This window comes from Syngnathus floridae, chromosome 5 (assembly GCF_059516105.1).
Source record: "Syngnathus floridae isolate MCC-2025c chromosome 5, RoL_Sflo_1.0, whole genome shotgun sequence".
Lineage (NCBI taxonomy): Eukaryota > Metazoa > Chordata > Actinopteri > Syngnathiformes > Syngnathidae > Syngnathus > Syngnathus floridae.
This window is the reverse complement of record NC_142417.1, coordinates 8,189,291-8,211,457: the sequence shown is the minus strand read 5'-3', so window position 1 is coordinate 8,211,457 and position 22,167 is coordinate 8,189,291. Positions and strand designations below refer to the sequence as shown.

The window sequence follows — 22,167 nt, the reverse complement described above, 5'->3', positions numbered from 1 at the left end:
CTGTACATTAGGCTAAGTGCTCCTCTGCTCTCCAGCAGTACTAAATGGAGCCTTTTGGCTTAGGGGGTTGGGGGAGTGGGCTGGGTGTCCCAATCCTGGGTCACTGCATCTGTGAATCATCATATTCAGAGGAGAAATAAAAAAAGATCCTTTTTGTCTTTTTGTACTGTGTGCATCTTTTTGTTTAGTCTGTGTGATGTTTATAATCCTCTCCGGTATGCCGCATATGGTGCAAGCCAGAGCCGAGTAGCATTTAAATTGAGTATCCAAATCCAAACCTACTCTGATTTATTTTTATTTTTTTATTTTTTTCTTTAACTATCGATATTTCTGTAAGTTACCATGAGGAAATAAATAGGTGACTTTGACTTTGAGGTGGTGTGATACGTCAAAAAAGTGAGTCATTTTCGTGGTGAAGCCAGCGACACTGCTCAAGTGATGTAAATGCTGCAAAGCTGATTCGTTTTGCTAGCCTCAGTCTCTTACTGCTTTCCTTCTTTGACTTTACAAATCCTTTTTTTGCTTACCAACATCTTGGACTTGGGGCAAAAGTTGGTTGCCGAACCACCACATCGAGCCAACCAATCACTCACATTCACACTTAAGGACAATTTAGCCTGTGAAAGCAGGAGTTCAAAATAGGTCCTCAATCAATCATGTTACCTATTTCAGGCAAAAAAAAAACATGTAGCAAATAAATGAGTTAAGTAATTGAAATAGAACGCTGGCCCATGTGCAATCAAGTTGATGGTGTCCGGGGCTGGTGAGCAGGTGCTCGTGATGATGATGCAGAAGATTTATTTTCCTCGGGTAAGATGCCTCCACACAATATCATATTGGTTGGCTACTAATAATAACGTGACATTGAGCCAACAAAATGTAGAGCGTCATCAAAAATCACAACAGGAAGCGATCAATTATCTTTTCTCTTTAACTCACTGCTGTGCTGTCACAACGGGCTGTTCAGGGGGCTTACACCTCCCAAGTGTCACATTAGAAAATCCTTTAATGAGTTCAAATTCTCCTCCTGGGTATGCGGGTTCTGTTCTTTGACCACAAGATCTGATCATGCACCCGCTTGACCTATTCAAGCCAAGACCTTCCCTCCACCCTCATGTTGCTCTTCTATATAAATGACACAGTCAAGGAATGTGGGGACTTAGTTATTCCTCCAATATTTCACATTCTGAAGGTAGTATCAAGTCCATGGCAGAGCCAGAATGAGGTGTGTTAAAATAGTAAATGGAAGGACAGGTGCAAGGGGGATTTCATTTTTAACTGTCACGCAGTGTGGATTATCACAAGGGTGGCAAAAAAATGTGAACCCAAGAGCAGGAGGAATCTGGAAGGAAGCAGGGAGCTAAATATAAGAAATCAGACAAGACAACAAGGCACACACACAAATGGTTGGAGGGTGCTCGTTGAGGAGCTTCATTTAGACTGAAGTTATGCTTTGCCACCATCTTGCAGGGTCACATGGACACAAAACTATTTTCATTGGGGGTGTCAGTCAGTTGTGGATCTCCTGCGGTCCACTGCGTAATGAAATACTTGTTGAGAGTAGAGCAGAACCTACCCAAGCTCAGGTAAGTGACTCACCAACATCACTAAAACACCCAAGAAATTAAATGAACCAACGAGGTGATATATATCATGCCAATTATAGCAATCCCAAGAGGCTCCCTTGGGGCTTTGAGTAGTATTGGGGGGCGGTATTTGAGCAATTGGATCTGATCAGTAAGTGCTCTGATTTGCAAAACAATCTCACCTTGAAAAAAAATCAAGTATTTGAGAAAGATAATCTGGAACAAGATCACGTCTGATTGGATGAGAAACCTTGTACTTATCTCGCACTGTGGTTTGGTTCAGTTGGATATACATTTTTATTGGATTCACAGTGCAAATTGTTCCAAATAATCCATTTATCAGTGCACTTGTCATGTTGATGGTGCCAGATGGAATCTGACTCTTAATTTGATTTTTTTTTTTGGTCACAATTCTATACTATAGCTCAATCCACACATTTATTTATTTATCTATTTATTTATTTGTTTATTTATTTAATGTTTCCATTTATTTATTATTATATTTATTTTTATTATTTTTATTTAATTATTTTTTATTAATTTTACACTGACGCTACAACCTCAATTCCACCTTTGCGTGCCATTGAAAATAATCTTTTTTTTAAAAAAATTAGCTGTTGACCGGGATAGTCTTCTTGACATGCAAATTTCCAGCTTTCTTGGATTTGCACACAATATTTATTATTTTGAGAATGCTTCTTAAATTTTACATACAATATCCTCAGACATACCCGCTTATCTAATGATAACCCCCAGGAACAGAAAAAAAATGTAAAAGGAGAAAAAAAACTCTTGACTAACTTTGCACTCCAAAATGAATCGGACGTTAGAAACTATTTTTATAGTCATGACTAGAAAGCAATGTCTTGCCAGTTGCAACCAGTTTGAATTAGACCTATTTTTGTGTGCCATGCATCTGCGCACGTCATCTAGCCACCTAACTAGATTGTTCCATCAGACAGAATTACCCGCATCACTCAATGAAATGCAATTATTGATTACGCTGCTCTCCTCCCCGCATCCATCCCTGCATCCCAAGCCTCCCTCCCTCCCTCCCACCATCCTCCATCGCTCTGCCTCCGTCTCCTCTTCTGAAGTACTGCAGCGAGAGAACACTGCGTCGGGGAGGGGGGGGGGAAATTCACGTTGTGCACTTCATTTACGTCGGATCCACTTCTTTGTTAAAGAAATACCCACGAGATTTATTCAACATACAACCAACAATGGGTTTTAAGAAGCTCTAGCTACTTTTGTTGCCATAAATGAAGGTAAGTCTTTTTTTTTTCTCAACATCTTCAAGTTGGTGAACCCGTTAGTCTTGTGTGAATATTTGGTCCTTTTTAGCCAAAATGGTTAAAATGAATAACATCCATTTATTTTCATACCAATATATGTGAATGCTTTTGTGTTTAACAAAAGCAATGATGAATATTTTTGTGGATCATTTCTTTAAAGTTGCATGATGGTTAGTGGCATCATTTATGAATGTGGGCAACTGTTGAGAATTAATTTCATTTGATCATCAATAATTTTTGTTTCTTTACAGTTTTCATTCATAGTTAAAATGATTGCTCCAATTCATGGCGACTCGGAGTCTGGGAATTGCTTGTCTGCGCCATGGTGTAAAAGTTTAAGATTGACTGTAATTGGAAATAGTTTTTACTGTGAATCTGTTCATTCCCTAATTTGGGTGAGATTGAGTTTCTTCTCCTTGATTGGAGTAGAGTTTTTCATGTTGTGGACTTGGAGGCTGTGTGGAGCAATGCAGCCACCTGCCCTGGGGCAGTTGGAGCACTCTGCCAAAAAGAGGAAAGGATGTGGGAGCAGGCAACTGACTCATCCGTGAATTGCACCTCGCGAGGCAATGAACGATTGACGGGTTCGCGAGCGCTGAACTGGAAACCTTTGGCAAAGTGCTTTGTGAGTGAGCAATATGAACATTAAGCAACATTGTGGTCCAGTTGTAGTCACAGTTATTATATTTATTTAAGTGGTATTGTTGTGGTCTCAAAATCAGGCAAACATTGCCAGATTTCAACTTTATTTAAGGATTGCAGAAACAAATCCATTAAATTGTGGTGTAAGTCCAGAAGAAGATACAGATAGCATCACCCCTCCTCATAAAGAAAATGGTAGAGTCCTGTGCGTTCATTGAACAAGAAATTAGAAATGACTAATTAACCAAGACTAACCACACCAAACTTTTGTTGAATGAATTGATATTTCTGTATTTCCTGCTTTATTCACCCCCCCCCCCCCATACAAACCAAAATGGTACAACCCCATCATATAATCAAAAAGAAGCTTGTTAAAATTGTTTACAGTTCAACCCTGGTGGATAGCTGAGATATTTTTCTACCAATACTACATTCTATAAACAATAATCAGCGATTCAGCCAGTGTCACACATATATTCTGTCATTTATTCCCCCCCACCCCTTTAACTTTAAGCAACATAATAGAAGCTCACAAGAGACTCCCTTTGTATTCCACTCATGATAAAAGTACACTGCCTATAATGCCCGAGGCAGCGAAGCAGGAACAAAAGCACCAGAAAAAAAAAGATTGTTTCTCTCCATTATCTTGACAAACATTCAGGAGATTCAGCAGATGTTTCATTATTTTGTTTAGATCATGGTTAATGACCCCCGTCATCAAATGGCCTGAAGAATTCTTGCATTTATCTGAAAATGTGTAACACACTAAAGTGAAACGGATAGGCAAGAAGTTCCAGTCTGAACTCAGCAAGGGCTAAATCAGTTTTACGTAGGAATAGTTTCATTAGGGAGGTCGGTGGTCATGTGGTTTTCCCGGTGATCTTATTACTGTCAAGAACTGTAAGGTTATAGACCATCCAAGTATCCAATCAGGTTCAGGGTTTTGGATTTTTCAGCTTTTTAGTTCATTTGGGCATTTTCTTTCCCACTCATTACTTTTTGACATATCTTTCGGATAAACCTGCATGTAATGAGATTTATTTACAATACATTTTATTTGATGCTTCTATTTTCTCAGATTGGCAATAATTTATTTCGGAGATTGTTATCCCCAATTGTATTTGAGCGTCATGTGACTTGTAGCTGTCTCGTCTCTTTCTGCGTTGTCAACCCCCAACACCCCAACTTCAACACACAAGCGTATGCGCAGGCTGTGATGCCATCACTATTTGATGGAATCTCCTAATGGAAGGCGTCCCATTCTGGAAGCACCTCCTCCAGATGAGGCCGTGACTTCTCCGTTTTGATGGGATTACTTTCAGTCTTTCCCATTTAGAGATTGGACCTAATGCCAATTGAACAAAACAGCCGTTAGCTAGGTGTTCCTGCTGGTGAATGTCTTTTAGAGGGCAAAATCAGAACAAAAAAAAAACCCATTTGAGATTGCCCACTGAGAAATGAACAACCTTGGTGGAATAGATTATACTGTATTTATTCGATATTGGAAAAAAAATTAAAAACACCTCAAATTTGATGCTCCCATACACAGTGTGTGGTTCAAGTGAAAAGGAAATCCCATTCCTCTCTCTTCTAAGATTTGGTCTTCAGTTGCTAGTCTTGTTGCCTAACCTGTAAAAAAAAAAACTGTATTATGATTTTTATATTAAAAAAAACTAAATTTATGAATCAGTCAGTATTTGAATTGAGGTTTAAAGTGGATTTTCTTTTATTCAGATGCTTGACCTGTACAAGTTGACCACTAAATGCTCCAGAATACAACTGATACATAATAACAAAATCTGCCATGACAAATCTACAGACAATTAAACAACACATATCCGTAGTTAACAAAATAAATCTAGCATTTTGCAAATCTGATTGTGCTACATATAATTATCCAACATCTACAACCGTGTACATTTAATGGAGAAATATGTAAGGGATCATTAATTTATTAAATGGCAATCGGCAAGTGACGTCAACTATAATAGTTAATGACTTGTACAGTATGTACAGTAATGGGTTTTTCTTTAAAATGTTTTTGTGAAGATCCAAACAAAGGACCCGGTGGTGGGAATAATAGGTGAGAACATGAAAGATGGCAAAGCCGCCCCACTGCTGTCTTGTTTGCAAGTGTTGGTTTGATTGTGATTGCTCCTGTTGCTGCGTGCGCAGTCGGGGTGCCTCCTCTACTGCGGTCAGGTGGTCTCATGTGAGCTCCGGTGTCTTCTGAGCTTCATCACACCTGACAGCACACCTCACCGTGCACTCCATTGATTTTCTGACAGGAAGACACCACCCGGAGCTGTGTGAGCATGCGTGTCAATGTTCATAGACTCAAGAGGGGAAAAAAAGAGCAGTTTGTTTAAGCACCGTTGTCTAATCCTGCAGCAGCAGTCTGCGGGTTGGCAGTCATGGCCGTGACCTTTGACACACCTCTGGCTGTTAGTTTAACAAAGAATATGGCTTGTTTACGCAGTCTTGTATTTCCAGGAACGATTCAGTTGCTATTTCGCCAGAAGCTGACATTGCATCACAAACGAAAGGCCTTTTCTGTTATGAATTTGTCAAACTGCAGAAAATGGTTTGTTTGTATATACAAACACTGTTGAACATTTCTTGAAAATGGTCTATAATTACTGTAATTTCAGTTACTTTTTTTTACAAGCTTTGAACCCTGCGGCTTATTGTCCGCTGCGGCTTATTTATGGATTATTGATGATTTTTATGATATTGTAAAATGATTTGTTTTGGTAATACAGGAAATAGGATTGAGGACATTTCATTTAAAACACCTGCGTCTTATGGTACAGTGCGGCTTATAGATGAGGGGGGAAAATACAGAAAAGATTTGCCCCTAATTTTAGCTGGTACGGTTTATATTCAAGTGCAATTTATAGTCCAGAAATTACGGTAGATTTTTTAAATACATTTTACAAATTATTTTTCTTTTCTCCCAACTATTGTATCTGGGAGAAATTTTAATGCCTCACAGTGCGAGGCATGTTGGATCCAACACCCGCTTAAATCACCATAATGCTTCTTTGCTTGATAAATGACACCGTAGCAATTGCCCAAAAATCTGTCATTTGATTAATTCTTATGACAAGCCAAACCATCGGCAATGCCAGTGGCGGCATTAAAAAAAAAAAAAAAAAAGCTCCTTGCTCATAACCACAGAAGTCATCCAATGAGCCAAAGAGATTAGCGGAGTCACCTTGAATCAGCGGTGTCATTTTGTCCAGTAAAATTGCATTATGGGAGCTGGAGCTGGCCCTGTGATTTGTGTTCTCCTGACAAGGCTTCAGTGTTCATTAGAGGATGTGGAGAACAGCCCCTGAGTCGCATGTGGAGGGTGCACTCTGGACAGCTCTGATCTCTCTGCCCTTCTCTTAAGTCAGTCTAGAGATGATTTTGTCTTATGTCAATTCATTCAAAGAAAATAAGTGACGAGAGCTTTTCCAAAACACTATAAATTCATTTGATGGAAAAAGATACCCAGACCTGCAAATTTTAATTAAACAACCCTATGGAAAAAATATGTACGGTTCAAATATAGTCAACAAAAGTTAATCGAGTCAATACAAAACCACAAAAAGTAGTTTTCTTCTCTTTGACAGCGCAAGTGTGACACAGTGGAAAATCCAGCAGAACAAATGTGAAGCTCCTCGTACTGCTCCTTCTGCGACTTCTTTAATGGCGATTTAGCTCCATGAGTGGATTATCATCTCACAGCACACCAGTGTGCCAGGGTGAATTATACTATAACTAGCTTTACGGGTCTCCCTTCATTTCTTTGGCAGAGGTATTTCCAGCAGCCACATGCAATTTCAGAATGAATTGCAATTTGTGTTTTAATGTTCGCTCATCGACTGTAAGTTAATAAGAAGGAGACAGCAGGCCGGACATGTTGAACTGTGAGTCATCATTTGAGCGTGAGCGTCAGATTAAACTGGGGTCTCCCTCTCGTTAGACTGGGAAAGGACCTCTCAAATCACGTTGCATGTTTTTGTGAATATATAAGTAACAAGAATGATTATCAATAAGGTTTGGGGAACGTTAGGAAATTGTGCTTGTGCTAAACTCGCTTTCGCTGCTTTTTTATCGTTTCTTTTATACTTGCCCATCTCTCTGAGTTTGACCACAAACATTGTGTTTGTTCTCCTGTGGTGACAGTGCACTAATGACTCGTGTTCCTTGCTGCTTTTTCAGACCCACTGAGCTGACCATTCCCAGCGTAAAACCCGCCCTTCTCGCTCGTCTTCACCGGCTGATTTCACCAGAATGGAGGACACTTACAATAACAGGACTTCCCTGGTTAAAGGGGCCAAGGATATAGTCAAGGAGGCAAAGCGGCAGACAGCAAAGAAGGTCAACAAGGTGGTGGACCGTGCAGCAGATGAGTATTCATCCCACCACAACTACTCACGATTCCAGGACGATGCGGACGACGATGACGAGGATTTCTACAGGAATCCACCTCGGCAAGATGGAGAGGGTTACCGTGACAATGACGAGGGCTCCAGCGATGCCACCGAGGGCCACGACGATGAGGACGAGATCTACGAGGGCGAGTACCAGGGGGTTCCTTCCACGGGCGACAGGAAGCATAAGGAGGGCCAAGTGGCCCTCGGGCAACCCGTGTCGGACGCAATGAGGGACAGGAAGGAGCTGGAGCAGGAGCGACAGGCTGATGAGGAGGAGCTGGCACAGCAGTACGAGCTCATCATCCAAGAGTGCGGCCACGGGAGGTTCCAGTGGCAGCTGTTCCTGGTTCTGGGACTGGCGCTCATGTCAGATGGCGTCGAGGTGTTTGTGGTGGGCTTTGTGCTTCCAAGTGCTGAAACAGACATGTGTGTACCTGACTCCAGCTCAGGGTGGTTAGGTGAGTAAACCTGTGTGTGTGTGTACATGAATGAATCAAATTGTTCCATTTTAAAATGTATTACATTACATATGGAATCGTTAAAAAAAATGGTTGCCATATCGTACCATATCGAATCGTAAACCGGATTGGCATATAGCCACCACACTATTCTGATGTTGAGGGTTGGAATCTGGAGTTCCTGTCTGGAGTTTGTATGTTGTCCTCTTGATTGTGTTTTGCTTCCTCTGAGTAGGGATGCTGGTAATGCGTATAGAGTTACTCTATGATATCTTCTTTTTTTCTTTTTATTTTTTACTGAAATTGAAAAAAATCAATTTCATTTATGAAAAAACAAAAACGTTTACAAATCTAACTAAAACTAACTGTAATTATTGCGCAAAGGTCCTTCATTTTGTTGTCTTTGGCAATTAATTTAGTATTAATTTACATTTCAAATAAATAATTAAATAGGTAAAAATGATTAAAAATTAATTTAGCAAAGTCTGGAGTTGTTTTGCTGGCTGGCAACTATTCTCCACCCCTCACCCAAGTCATTTGGGGGAGACTCCAGCTCATCCGTGAAACTGATAAAGGTAAGCAGTATTAAAAATGGAAGGATGGATGAATCCAGTTTGGTGTTGTATGTAATTCAATAGCAACCAAGACCATTTTCGTCCAGAGCTGGTTCGGAACTTGCAGCCCTGCAGTTTCTAATCCAGTTGAATAACTGCCTATTTAAAAAAAATCTAAAGGATTACAGCTATTTGCATGTTCTGTATGCAAGCATGTCATGCTTCAGTCTACATTTGTGTGTCACATCAAGTCTTGTATTAGGATTAAGAGGGTAGCAAGTATTGCCTTCCTAGTCTGTTGAGCAGCAGCTCCGGCAGTCCTGATGGCTGTAGGTGTATAATCCATCATCACAATGTTGTGCACTGGGAATGACTCACTCGCTCACCCACTGTGTCAGCGTACCAGAGTGGCGCAGAAAAGAATTTGATATACTGTACATTGCTGTCATTTGGCTCACAATTACATAGAGGCTTCCTTTCTAAAAATCTCTGACCTCAACCCCATCAAGCAACATGTCACACCATGCAATGACATTATAATGATGACATTGCAGAGGTATCAAATATTCAAAATACTCTATGTTTTTCTGGCTTTCATTTGATCCCCCATGGTAGGTTTTTTACCCCCCCCGTCCCTTTCCAAGCGCTTTTCTTTCTCTCTAGTCAAGCGAGGTCTCGTAGGCATTCATGCCGGATACGCTCAGCTCGTCGTTGTTCGTGACTCCGTCCCTCACCGTCCGTCTCTCCCTCTCGGCCTCCTTTCCTAATGCTTCTCTTTGACTTGGTGGTCTTCCCCCATTCTCCTCTCTTTGTAATGCCCACTGATTGCCCCCAGGCTCCTCCCTGTTGAAGTGAACATGATTGGTGTATTTGAGTGTGAGTGTGGTGTGTTTTGCATGGATTACATGATTACTAGCACCTTGTTGGCACCCGTTGGGAGTTTCAGTGTAATTACACTTAATCACGAGCAACAAAAAATTTTGCCGAGGTCCAATCTCAGGTTTATTCAAATCACTCAAATTAAATATTTTGTTTTTGATTAGAATTAAATGCATCTTTTCTTGAATATAGAACAGGTCAGACAGAATATATGTATAATTTTTTTTATCTTTGTGAAGTTTTAGTTTTTGATGGAGCTTTTACATTGCATCTTATACAATGGTGCAGGTGCACACAAATAAAGTGTTTGGCAAGAATATTATTTCTGTATGCCAGGGTGAGTGAGATTGGATGAAAGTCTCCTTTGACATGCGAAAACAACAATGTTGACTGTAACACGAGGAAGAAAGATGAGCATCTTATGTGTGTGTGTGTGTGTGTTTGGTGGCAAATGCAGTTCACACTTTGAATACGAGTATGAACAGAGAATTAAACATGTTGTGTGGTGAACAGTGGACCGGCAAAGAGGCGGGATGGCTTTGAGGTAGAAAGATGACCGAGTTAAGAGGAGTAACGTGGAGGGAGGAGTGGGAGGATCAGCACGGGATGCTGGCACTCTGGTGCTATTCAGCACGCCAACGTTGACAGCGCGAGGCTTTGCCATCATCTCACGTACAAAAGACAATAAGAACCCAGCACCCTATCATTACTTATTTGTTCTCACGGGCTATATTTTTCATCATGATACACCCCCCTCGCTCTTCATTGTCACTTAAGAGCTGCCTCTCCCTCCTCACTTTCAGGACATGGTCTTTTCACCCTGTCCTCATCTCAGTATCAATTGTAGCTTTTTACTCCCTGCTCTTTATTAAACTCCATCTGCAGCCCCCGCAACCCCCTTTCTTTTGTATCCCTCTGTGTGGGGCTCCGGGGTCCAAGAGCAGTTGAGCATAGCTAAACTGCGGTAAGATGACAGCATCACTGCAGAGATTAGCAGCACTTTTGCAGTGGAGCTCCGTCGATGGGTGGGAACGTGTCAACGTGTGTGGGCCGGGGAGACGTCATTGTGGTGGGGCCAGAGGGGCTTTGCCAGCAATGTCTGCCGGTAGTAAACCATTTCTAACGACTCGCTCCCATTAGGGCACCATTTGATTTTATGGGAATTATTCTCACTTATTACTGTAATGGAGATTGGATCATGGCTGTTGCCAATGGGTCATTTTTTTAACCCTGCGCTTGAGGCCCTACCATTCCGACTGATGTGAATTTTGATAGTTTTTTTTTTTTTTTTGCAGTGCTTGCAGAAGCTTGGAATCCGATCAAGACGACACACAATGTAGTGCGAACGTGTTGACTCAGTTCTAAAGAGAAGATCTAAAATAAATAGGACAGAAAAAGTAGGGTGGAAACTCAAGAGGAAATCAATACAATTATAATCCGTCCATAATCAAACTTTCATACACTGAAAAACTTTTTGAAAATTTCTCCTGAAGTGAAATTTTCAAAATTCCAATCCCAATTGTCTATAATGTTTAAAACAGCAACAACAACAAAAAAAAAACTCTTTCAAGTATTAACTGATTTGATCAACCTGAAAGAAGGAATTACCAGTAAGAGGAACTCTGAAAGGAGACATTTGGAGAGAAAAGGGAAGTGAGAGGTGGCACTGCATTGGATGGTTTATTAAGATGCATGGTGCTGAAGTAGTTCTTGATGCTGAGAGCATTGAGCATCAAAGCATGAAATCAAAGAAGAGGTCTTGAATGCAGACCAGATCTCCCGGAGGGTGTTTCTCAGCGTCTAATAGGACGCCAAACATTAGGAATGGATTCATTATTTCTTTTGTTACCTTGCATTGTTTTTAAGCTCACAAACGGGCTCTCAGATATTTGTTGATTTATAACGCACGATGCCTTTTTTAGCGATACAAAATACTTCTATTTTATGAATAAATAATAAATGAGCATCGTTTTTGTTGTTGTGTTTTCCACAGTATGTGTTTTCCATCACATCCTTGGATTGGTTTCATTTTGTGAGTGATGTGTTTTGACACCCCAACATCGGCCAAAACCTTTTGGCTCAGTCTGACGAGCCATCTGACACGCTGTCATCATTTGACCAAGTCCATGTGGGTCACCACATCAAAAAATTCTACTCACGTCAGTGATACTTTTGTACGAGCTGGCTTTCATTCACACAGTTTTCTGTGTAATGTATCAGAAATGATACTTTTCATCTCTCCGTGGTTTCTCAGTCAGCTGCAATTTGTCTTTAAACTACGCTCAACTGAGCTGACATGTATTGATTTTGCTCCTCCTCTTTGTCTGCAGACACATAAGAGGTCTGGGATTTGTTCTCATCTAAATCAATGGCGAAGCAGCGGTGTGTAACCATACTGAGTGCTGAAGTTTCATTAATTAAAATGCCTGCCTGTCCTGCTCTATCATTTCAAATATGTTCTCTATTGATTAGCTGACTATCGACTGAATGTCAGTGTGACACAATGCTGGATTATTTCAAGCATGTGCAATGAAATATTAAGAAGAGTGTCCACATATTGGTGTTTTATTGTTTGTATTTCCTCTCATTTTGTAAAAATATCAGTTTATATACTGTGCATAGTATTATCTTTATAATGGCAGTGTGAAAAGTTCCAAGACTCACGACGAGCCATTGCTTGTGGCCACAGAAAACAATATTAAATTGCCCTGAGATGACTCCCAACCTTTCTTTTGGCCGTTTAGCATTTAGCGACAGACCTCTCTTTGTTCCGCGACGTTATTTTTGAGTTAGAGTATATGTGACACTACAGTGTACTGCCCTGCTCTTTATTGGGGCCAGCATTGCTGACATCATGCGCCGAGATGGCGTGCAGCAAGCTGGACGGAACATCGATAAATTCATTGCGTAATTGACTGTCCTGTGTAGGGTAGATTCATTTGTCAACTGCTTTTAATGCACCGCACGTCGGAGGGAGTGCAGGTGCTTTCTTGTTCTATTTGGTGCCTGTCTGTCTGTATACCAGTAAAGCTTGGATAAAGTCAAAGAAATGCAGGATGTAGTGTGTTTTCTCTGCATTATGATGCACAAATTCGGCACAAAAAATATACAAAACTCAAAATCTAGAAAGTAAAGCCATGGCGACTTTGAAGCATTGTAGTGTTGCAAAGTTTGCATTCCGTTGTTTAGTTGTGAAAACAACCTCCATATGGACTCAGCCATTGAAAAGAACATTCGGTACTAATGAAGGCACAAGACAAATGTTGCTCCATCTTCTAATTTTTCACACTTTGCCTGCAGAATTTTGTGTGTATGTTTGTGTGTGTGTTTTTGAAGACATTCTTAACCTTTCTTCACTCAGTGTCTGTGAAATTGGAATAAAAAAATGTTTTAATATACAAAAATATTTTTTATATTTTTATATGTATATTTTTATAATTAATAATATTAATATGATATAAATAAGTATATATATATATATATATATATAAATTAAGATATAATATAAATATTAATCTTGATATAATTTATAATTTAAACATATATCTGAAGGTGAATTGTTGCTGAAGATGGCCTTTACAAGAAAATCAGCCAGAGTTAACATGCACACCCAAACGTCAAGCTCTGTCTCTCTGCGTCTCTTTGCAGGTAGCATTGTTTACCTGGGCATGATGCTGGGAGCCTTCTTTTGGGGAGGAATGTCTGACAAAGTGGGCCGCAAGCAGTGTCTCCTCATTTGCATGTCCACAAACGGCTTCTTCGCCTTCCTGTCGTCTTTTGTCCAGGGATACGGCGTCTTCCTTGTTTGTCGCCTGGCCGCAGGGTTCGGGTAAGAACGGAGGTGACGCGAGGGCCAATTTGTTTGCCAAAATGATTTGTGAAGGTCAAGCCAGGAATGTGTCCGTTGATGTGTTTACTTGGCATCCCTTTGTAAGTGTGGCTGTCTCCATCCTCATTATTATTCCCTTTGCTGAGAAAAAGCTGGAATCAATTTCATTTAATGATCGCTTACAGCCTAATTCACTCTGCCAGCACAGCACAGAGACTTTAAAACACTTTAAATATATAGGCTGGTTGTGCCCCGAGACATTCACTTTAACTGCTCTTCCAATGTGATTCAGATTATAAAGTTAATTTTGCTAAATATACATTTGCCAACATAATATACACAATTGCAATTACTGTAAATTGTGTCCTGCTTTTGCAGCTATAAGAAACATATTCATTTCTCTGCAATATGTATGTTTTTGTAGTTTGCACATCTGCCCCAAAATCACAAGATCTGGGTTTGAATCCCTGTTGGAACATCTGTTTGGAATTTTCATATTTTCTCTGTGCTATTTATTTACTTATTTATTTATTTATTTATTTATTTATTTATTTATTTATTTATTTATTTATTTATTTATTTATTTATTTATTCATTTATTTATTTATTTAGTACTTATTTATTTATGTATTTATAATAATAATGATAATAATAATAATAATAATAATAAAATCCATGTGCTTCTTAAGCATACTAAATGTTTTGAGAAATCCTACTCAATAGTAGCATGTTGTGTGTACTAATGTTGTCATGTTGCAACTGTTCCTATGGGAATTACTGCAGTAATTGCATCTGTAGCTTGGAGTAATTAAAAAGTGTCATTGCAACCTTTAAGTCAACCTAGGCTGTAAAGTGTGTGTCATGTTGTGTAATCCAAGTAATGTGATCCAAAAGCCTTTAAAGCCCAGTTTTATAATTAAGGAACCCAAGGTACCGGTAATCACATCAGAAGATTAAGATTGAAAAACATGTAACTACTGTATGTCTTAGTGGAAAATGTCTAATTGACACTTTTCTGTGCTTCTTGCAGGATAGGAGGTGCAGTGCCCATTGTTTTCTCTTTCTTTGCAGAGGTTTTATCGAGGGAGAAAAGAGGAGAACACTTGAGCTGGCTGTGTATGTTTTGGATGATTGGTGAGATCTACGCATCCGCCATGGCATGGGCCATTATCCCGCATTATGGTGAGTTTACCAGCTGTATCGATCTCGCTTGAATGAGACAGATTAAAGATTTACAGCATTGGTGCATGTCCGCCTGGACACTGTTTACAGAGTCACCTTGTGATACCAGCGCCCAAATTTCTTTTGAGATACTCAAATGCATTAAAATGAACAAAAAAAACGGTCTAATAATTTTGATCATTTCAGTAAGATCTCTAATGGCACACTAGTGAAACACTGCCTTAAAGCATCAAGTTAGATACTTGAGGAGATGTTGCACAGCACTGTTCTCTCCGCAAAAACAATCACCTAATAGCAGTGATTTGCTCCCAGGACAAGTAGAGACATTCAAAAGATTAACATTATGCATGGATACCTCGGAGCAGATACTCTGACACAGTGGAAGATGTGTTGCATTTCATATCACCCATGCTAATACGTGAAACAATGAAAAGAGCTTTCTAAATCATTCCCTCCCTATTTTTTTCCTTACCTTTTTTAACCTTACATGTTCCACCCAGCCCCTCCTTTCCTTGTTTTGTTGGCTCTCTCTAACTCTGTCCTTCCTTTTATTACCTCTCCCTCCTCTCTCATCTCTCTCTTTACTCCCCATCTTGACAAAGTGTTCTTCTTGATCAAGCATAATTAGGTTTTTCTCCTTGCTTGACCAGGACAAAGCTTGTGCTGGAAGTGATTTATGGCCAGACCATGCTTTGGCCAACTTCTGACGTCAGTGACTGTGATAGCGCTTGTGTGTGCGTGCGTGTGCGTGTGTGTGTGTGTGTGTGTGTGTGTGTGTGTGTGTGTATAAAAAACAGTCAGGTTGTTAATGTTGTTTTTAAATTACACTGGCTGTGTAAACGCTGATTGGACATCCACATATGTACACATACCGAAAATAATGCAGAGAAGTGCAATATAATGAAGAAAATGGCCTGTTGGGAATAAATTAATCTATGTAATCTCATGGAACATGTTTAGAATCTTGGTTGTACTGTAAATGCTGGTCAAGGCTCATCTAGCTATGTAAATAGCGCTAAATAGTAATCTATCTATCTAGGTTGTAGTAGGAGTAGTAGTTGTGAAGGAGTGCTGAATTGGTCCACCAGACATAGTCAATTATGTACATAATCTCTGTAATGAGATTTCCAATAGCGTGAGTGAAACACAAACCCTGAGGGGGAAAGAAGCTAAGCTCCATTTCTGTAGAAAAGGCAATCAGTGCTGAACAACTCCATCCTTTCTCGATCTCCTCCTATCACTCACCCGGTGCACGCAGAAGAAGATAATCAAGAAATGAAAGCAGTTTTACAAAAGGCCAATTTACTTTGTTGAGCCAAAACCTTGGTCATTGTTGGAGATCAAATAAATAATTCCAACATTAGTGCATAAGAACTGAAAGTGAGATGAGGGGAATTTTGGGTCTATTTTATTTTTTAAATCCCTAAGAAAAATCTACCCCCCGGTTAGAAAACTAGCAGTGAGTATGGTGCTATTAATCAGATTATATTTTGAGATTAATCCTCAGAAGACATGTTCTGGCATAAACACCAACATTAACTCCCCCCCCCCCCTCCACGTTTCCTGACTACCACCTACGCCTGCTAATGGATAATGGCACAGCTTCCCGTGGAGAAGCATCTCCATGAAGCACGATCTGTCGAGAGACGTGGGAGGTCACGACTGGCAATTCTGCATGATTCTATTTCCTGGCTTCCTCACAAACCCCAAATCAGTGACAGCACTTTTAAGTTATTACTGATATATTTTTTTTCTTCCCCGGGAGCCAACCACATTACAAATTTAAATTTAAAAAATAAGAGGCAAAATATTTTTTTTTCCAGATACTGTATGAATTTTTCATGATTCCTCTTTAACCTGAATGCCACCGATGTGTTCTGTTTGTAGGATGGAGTTTCAGCATGGGCTCGGCCTACCAGTTCCACAGCTGGCGAGTGTTTGTGGTCGTCTGTGCCCTCCCTTGTGTGTGTGCTGTGGTAGCACTTACCTTCATGCCTGAAAGCCCCAGATTTTACCTGGAGGTACAAAGCTATTTATTTCCACAAAATAGTTACAAATGTTGACGCTTGAAATACAAATTTTGCCGACTCGGCATTATGCTTCAAGGTTTTCATCCAATGCAATCTCACTGGAGTTGTGCTTCAAACTGTTGCTTAGTAAGCTGTTGCTGATGCTACAAATGTGTTTTTCTTTCTCGGACGCGTTGTCTGCTGACAGGTGGGGAAGCACGACGAAGCCTGGATGATCCTCAAACAAATCCACGACACCAACATGAGAGCGCGTGGGCAGCCGGAGAAAGTCTTCAGCGTGAGTTTTATTTCTCCCTGCTGCTGCTCCGCTTTGGTTTTCTTGAAAGGAAGCAAAGAGGCTTATTTTCTGCCACAGCTGGGACAGGTTTTAACTCCCTCTTGGGATCACATCTGCATGATGACACTTCTCAAAGCTGTTCTGTGTCATTCAGGCTTATTTGCAGTCTGAATTGGATGTTAAGTAGATGATGCATTGATACTATCAGCTGCTGTAGCGTCATTTTCATTTTGTACATGAGAAAATTATCATCCAAAAATTAGACCTACATACAGTGACCAATTCGAACCCGATTAAATGAGATATGGTATTCTTATTTTAGATTTTTCATTTCCTCGTAAATTGATTGGGCATCTTCAATAATCTGTATTGAATTTGCACATTGATTGCTTGTTGTGAATATTTCACAGGTTAACAGGATAAAGATCCCAAAGCAGCTCGATGAATTGGTTGAATTGGAGTCTGAATCGGGAAATCCAGTTTCCAAGGCTATTTTCCGGATGAAGGCTGAAATCCATGGGGTGTGTTCTTTCACCAGTTTATTTTCTGTCCATTTTCCTCCTAGCAGATTTGTATTTAGGCTCACTGAATCTCTTGTGTCATTTCAGATTTACCTGAATCTCATGAAGTGCTTCAACTACCCAATGCGAGAAAATATGATGCGACTCTCCATAGTGTGGTTCACGTTGTCTTTCGGGTGAGTGCCGGAGAACCATCAAAAGCAGTTTCCTCAGTCACATAATAGCAATTCCAAGATGCATGTCGGCTAAATCAATCACAGTCTTGCGATCAATACTCCTCCATTGGAGCCGAGACAGATGAAGGTTGTTGAGGAGTAAAAAAACATCCTGAAAATCTTCAGTATCTTTAGACGGTAAATATTATTCTGATTACAGGTATTACGGTCTGTCTGTCTGGTTCCCCGATGTCATCAAACATCTCCAGGCGGACGAATATGCCTCCAAAGTGCAAATTCACAACAACGAACGCATCGAAGACTTCACCTTCAACTTTACCCTGGAGAACCAAATACACAAAAATGGACTTTTCATCAATGATCGGTAGGCCATATTTTTGCATAAGCTATTTTTTTCTTTGTTTTGGGTGTTTGCTGGTTGTATTGAAATGAAGAGAAATAATCTTGGTCACATCCCACCACGGTTATTTTTGCACCGTTCTGTACAAGAGAAAGGAGAGTTGCATCTCCACAAACTAAAGGACTGATTTTAGTACATGATTGTTCCCTCCCCAGATTCATCAACATGAAACTCAAATCTGTCACCTTTGTTGACTCAACTTTTCGCAACTGCCACTTCGATGACGTCACATCGGTGGGATCCTATTTCCATAATTGTACTTTCATTGACGCGTTCTTCTTTAATACAGGTGAGATGATTTTTAGTAATTCTTACGCTCTCATTTTTGGGCAAATTTTTGATTTGACAAGCTCTTATTTTTGTGTGCAGACATTGACGACTCAAAGCTGATTGATGGCACCGAGGTGGTCAACAGCACGTTCACCCACAATAAAACGGGATGTCAGATGACGTTTGATGACGATTATAGCGCCTACTGGGTTTACTTTATCAACTTCTTGGGAACCTTGGCCGTTTTACCCGGGAACATTGTGTCTGCACTTCTTATGGATAAAACAGGCCGTTTGTCCATGTTAGGTAAGATAGCCATTTTTCAAACTATGGACATCCATCATGATGAGTGAGGGAGGTGTAATGTTGACCACAAGCGCCTTCATGAAAGTTACTCACTGTTCTTTTGGCTGGGATTTGTGTCTTTGTGCATTAGGTGGCTCCATGGTGTTGTCAGGAATCAGCTGCTTCTTTTTGTGGTTTGGCACCAGTGAGTCCATGATGATTTTCATGCTGTGCCTTTACAACGGCTTGAGTATCTCTGCCTGGAACTCTCTAGACGTGGTCACAACGGAATCTTTTCCGACTGCCAGGAGGTAAGGGTATGATTATTAGCCATCCTGGGCATAGTTTTTAATGCCCAGATGGGCACAACATGGCCCAAAAAGGACAGACTGGACTTGGGAAAATGAAATTACGCCCCAGTGAACCAAAAAAAGGGCCTTATCGTCAGTGAGCACGCAGATGACGCACTGTTTAATACTTGAATATGGCTTTGTAAATCTTTAATTTTTACCTGTCTCCCCAAAATCTCTCTGCAGAGGAACAGGATTTGGATTCTGCAACGCCCTGTGCAAGTTGGCCGCAGTATTGGGGAACCTGATTTTCGGTTCTCTGGTTGGCATCACAAAGGCCATCCCCATCCTAATGGCATCTTCAGTTCTAGTGGGAGGAGGTCTGGTTGGCCTCCGATTGCCTGACACCAGGGCCAATGTCCTTATGTAACGCCAGTCCTGGAGCTTAAGGGGACTGAGAGATCATAGCGAAAGGAGTGCAAGTGGCTTGCATCATACTTGCAGTGGGTATAAAAAGTTGACACACCCGTGTTCCACCACTAACGTGAATCTCCTGCACGACTCCATTTGAAACGAAAACAAGATTTAATAATCAGAGGCGCTTTAAATGTTGTCATTTGGCTGCGGACTTCTATCAAACATGAGTTTTAACGTGATTGGCTAATTCTGAAAACAACCACATCCCCAGTTCTAAGAGGGTGTGCACACTTGTGCAACTTCATTATTTTATTTATTTGTACCTCCCTTCTCTAAAATATTTTTGGGGAGTTGTGCAACATATTGTATTTTGAAATGATTGATAGTCCATCACAAAATCCTGGTCATTTAAAAGAAATACTTTTTATACCCACTGTAGCTTAACTGTTTTAATCATATTTAGCTGATACAGTAAGTAAAGCAATGCAGCAATTTACCAGTCGGCAGTACAAAATTCCTCGCAATTTATATCATTTTGTGCATGTTCTGTATAGACATTCTTGCAAATTAAGGCTGACAATTGCACATATTTCCTGCTTAAATTTTGGTTTTATTTGATCTAAGAAGGGATCCCCGTTCCAGCCGGCATCTTCTACGGTGTGATCGCATCGCTTAAACTCAAGGCTTTTAATATTAATAGTCTTATTAAGAGGAGCCAGATGGGGAGAAAAGTGCAAAACAAGCTATAATGAGCTCAGCCAACCTGCTGTGTGATAACGGAGGGAATAGATGATCAGACAGAGCGGACACACTACGCAGATGCACGGCAGCTGCTATTCTCGCAAACATGTTGCAGATGGTCAGGCAGAGGGCAAACAGGTGCAACTTAAAAAGACATGAAAGCTCACATATAGACACACTTTCAGCTTGGACTCTACTCAACATTTGCATTACTCGATCTAAAAGTTCTCCAAAGTAGATGTAGGATAGCAAGCCCGTCGCATTACCTGCCAATGTAGAATTAAATAATAATACTTAGAAATATATACTATTTTTTCTTGCATTAATAACCTTTGCCCTTTGACTCACAATTTAATTGACCATCTTTGTCATTGGAATAATGATGGTCTATATTGAATTTCTCTGTTCTCTTCCTCTGATTCTGTGGCAGTAACCTACCATCATGACAAAAAACAAATACTCAATGCCTTTTTAACTGTGCCTCTCCTGAGTTGGAGCAGTCTACCCATAGTCACGTGGTATCTTGAGGTTGTAGGACAGAATCTGAATCATATAGAGTCCAGTACCATCTTGTTCTTTAGACGTTAACCCCAAAATATAGATGTATTTTAATGATAACACTTTTAACAAAATACAGTAATATCAATTAATATATTTCTATTTATTTGTGTGATACTATCAATATTTCAAAGTAAAATGGATTGTTTAATTTATGGACATGATATATTGCAGCTTAATGAATGAAACTTGATAACCGGCAAAACACATTTTTGATCATTTTGTCTAAATCCAAGCTAACCTTATACATGGCTCACACACAATGTGTGCTCTGATTTGTCGTCATGTGTTTTAAGTATTACTAAAGATAAAATGTGATACCCATACAAATGCAGTGATATAAAAGCTGTAGTATTTCTTCCAGTGTTGATGAAGCAGAAATGTTCATGCCATGGCTAGTTGCAACCTGTTGGAGAAAGAATAATTTTCTGACGTTTATTTTGTTTGACGTATCGGGGCATTCGTTAAATGTACTTTATCTGTGTGAGAGTGTGTGCGCACGTGGGTATGTAAGCATGCATGTGTGTACATATAATTGTGTGCATTGCAGAGTGTAAATAGTGTACATAATAAAAGCTGATATTAGAGGAGGTGTGGGATTAATGTGTAAAAGCAATTTTGATTGTGTCGTGTGCCAGCTGCTATGTCCATGATGTGCATCACTGTGAGTCCTTGGCTTCAAATCCCTATCCAAATGCCACTCTCCTTCTCCTGTACTCTGTGTGCGTGTGTTGCATGTAGAAAATCTATTATGTGATATTTTTGTTTTTGTTTTAATCCTTTTACCTGAAAACGATAGCAATATTCAGATGTTTGTTGAAGAAAAATGTGAATGTATCAGTCTTGTAAGTTCGGTCTGTCCATTTTATGGAGGCAATCAAATCGTATATGGACAATGAAGTTGTGTGTCATTGTGAGTATTGGGCCTGCCTGTTATTGCTGCAAGTAGCTGTTCTGAGGTCCAAGTGTGAAAATATGTAAAGAAGTCAAAAGGGTGGAATTGCAGTCTGTGTTGCTTTCAAAAATATATAAAATAAAAATGATGTTTTCTTGCAAATGAATCTTTGTCTATTTTCTTCTCAAAAGTGTTTTGTAGAACCACACAAAATTTTCATTGCAGAAATTTCCAAATAATTATTTCCTGTATGTAAACAGTATAGTTGAATTGAATGATCCACTATGAAAAGAAATTGATTAATTTTGTTTTTCTTTCATGTTCAATAGCTGATTTATTTTTAAATGCAGGAGGCCTTCTGTATTTGACTTTAGTGTACCGTTTCATATTGTGTTTAATGCAATCAGAATATTTAAAAAAAAAAAAAACATTTGCATTACAACCGCCTAGCCCGC

General features: G+C 39.8%; 1 protein-coding gene across 2 annotated transcripts; it reads left to right on the top strand.

Annotated features, from left to right (window-relative positions):
- Positions 1–770: 770 nt before the first annotated feature.
- Positions 771–21,874, top strand: sv2ca (synaptic vesicle glycoprotein 2Ca). Of its 2 annotated transcripts, none has more exons than XM_088376875.1 (13): positions 771–810; positions 7,736–8,408; positions 13,490–13,670; positions 14,701–14,852; positions 16,740–16,873; positions 17,070–17,159; positions 17,570–17,680; positions 17,768–17,856; positions 18,056–18,220; positions 18,412–18,545; positions 18,626–18,832; positions 18,963–19,122; positions 19,348–21,874. In XM_088376875.1, exons 2-13 carry the CDS (start codon positions 7,808–7,810, stop codon positions 19,529–19,531), a joined length of 2,208 nt encoding a protein of 735 aa, XP_088233001.1. In that variant the 5' UTR covers positions 771–810; positions 7,736–7,807; the 3' UTR covers positions 19,532–21,874. The 2 variants fall into 2 exon arrangements, with proteins under 2 accessions (XP_088233001.1, XP_088233000.1); XM_088376874.1 differs by lacking the exon at positions 771–810 and adding an exon at positions 2,707–2,854.
- The last annotated feature ends 293 nt before the right edge of the window (positions 21,875–22,167 follow it).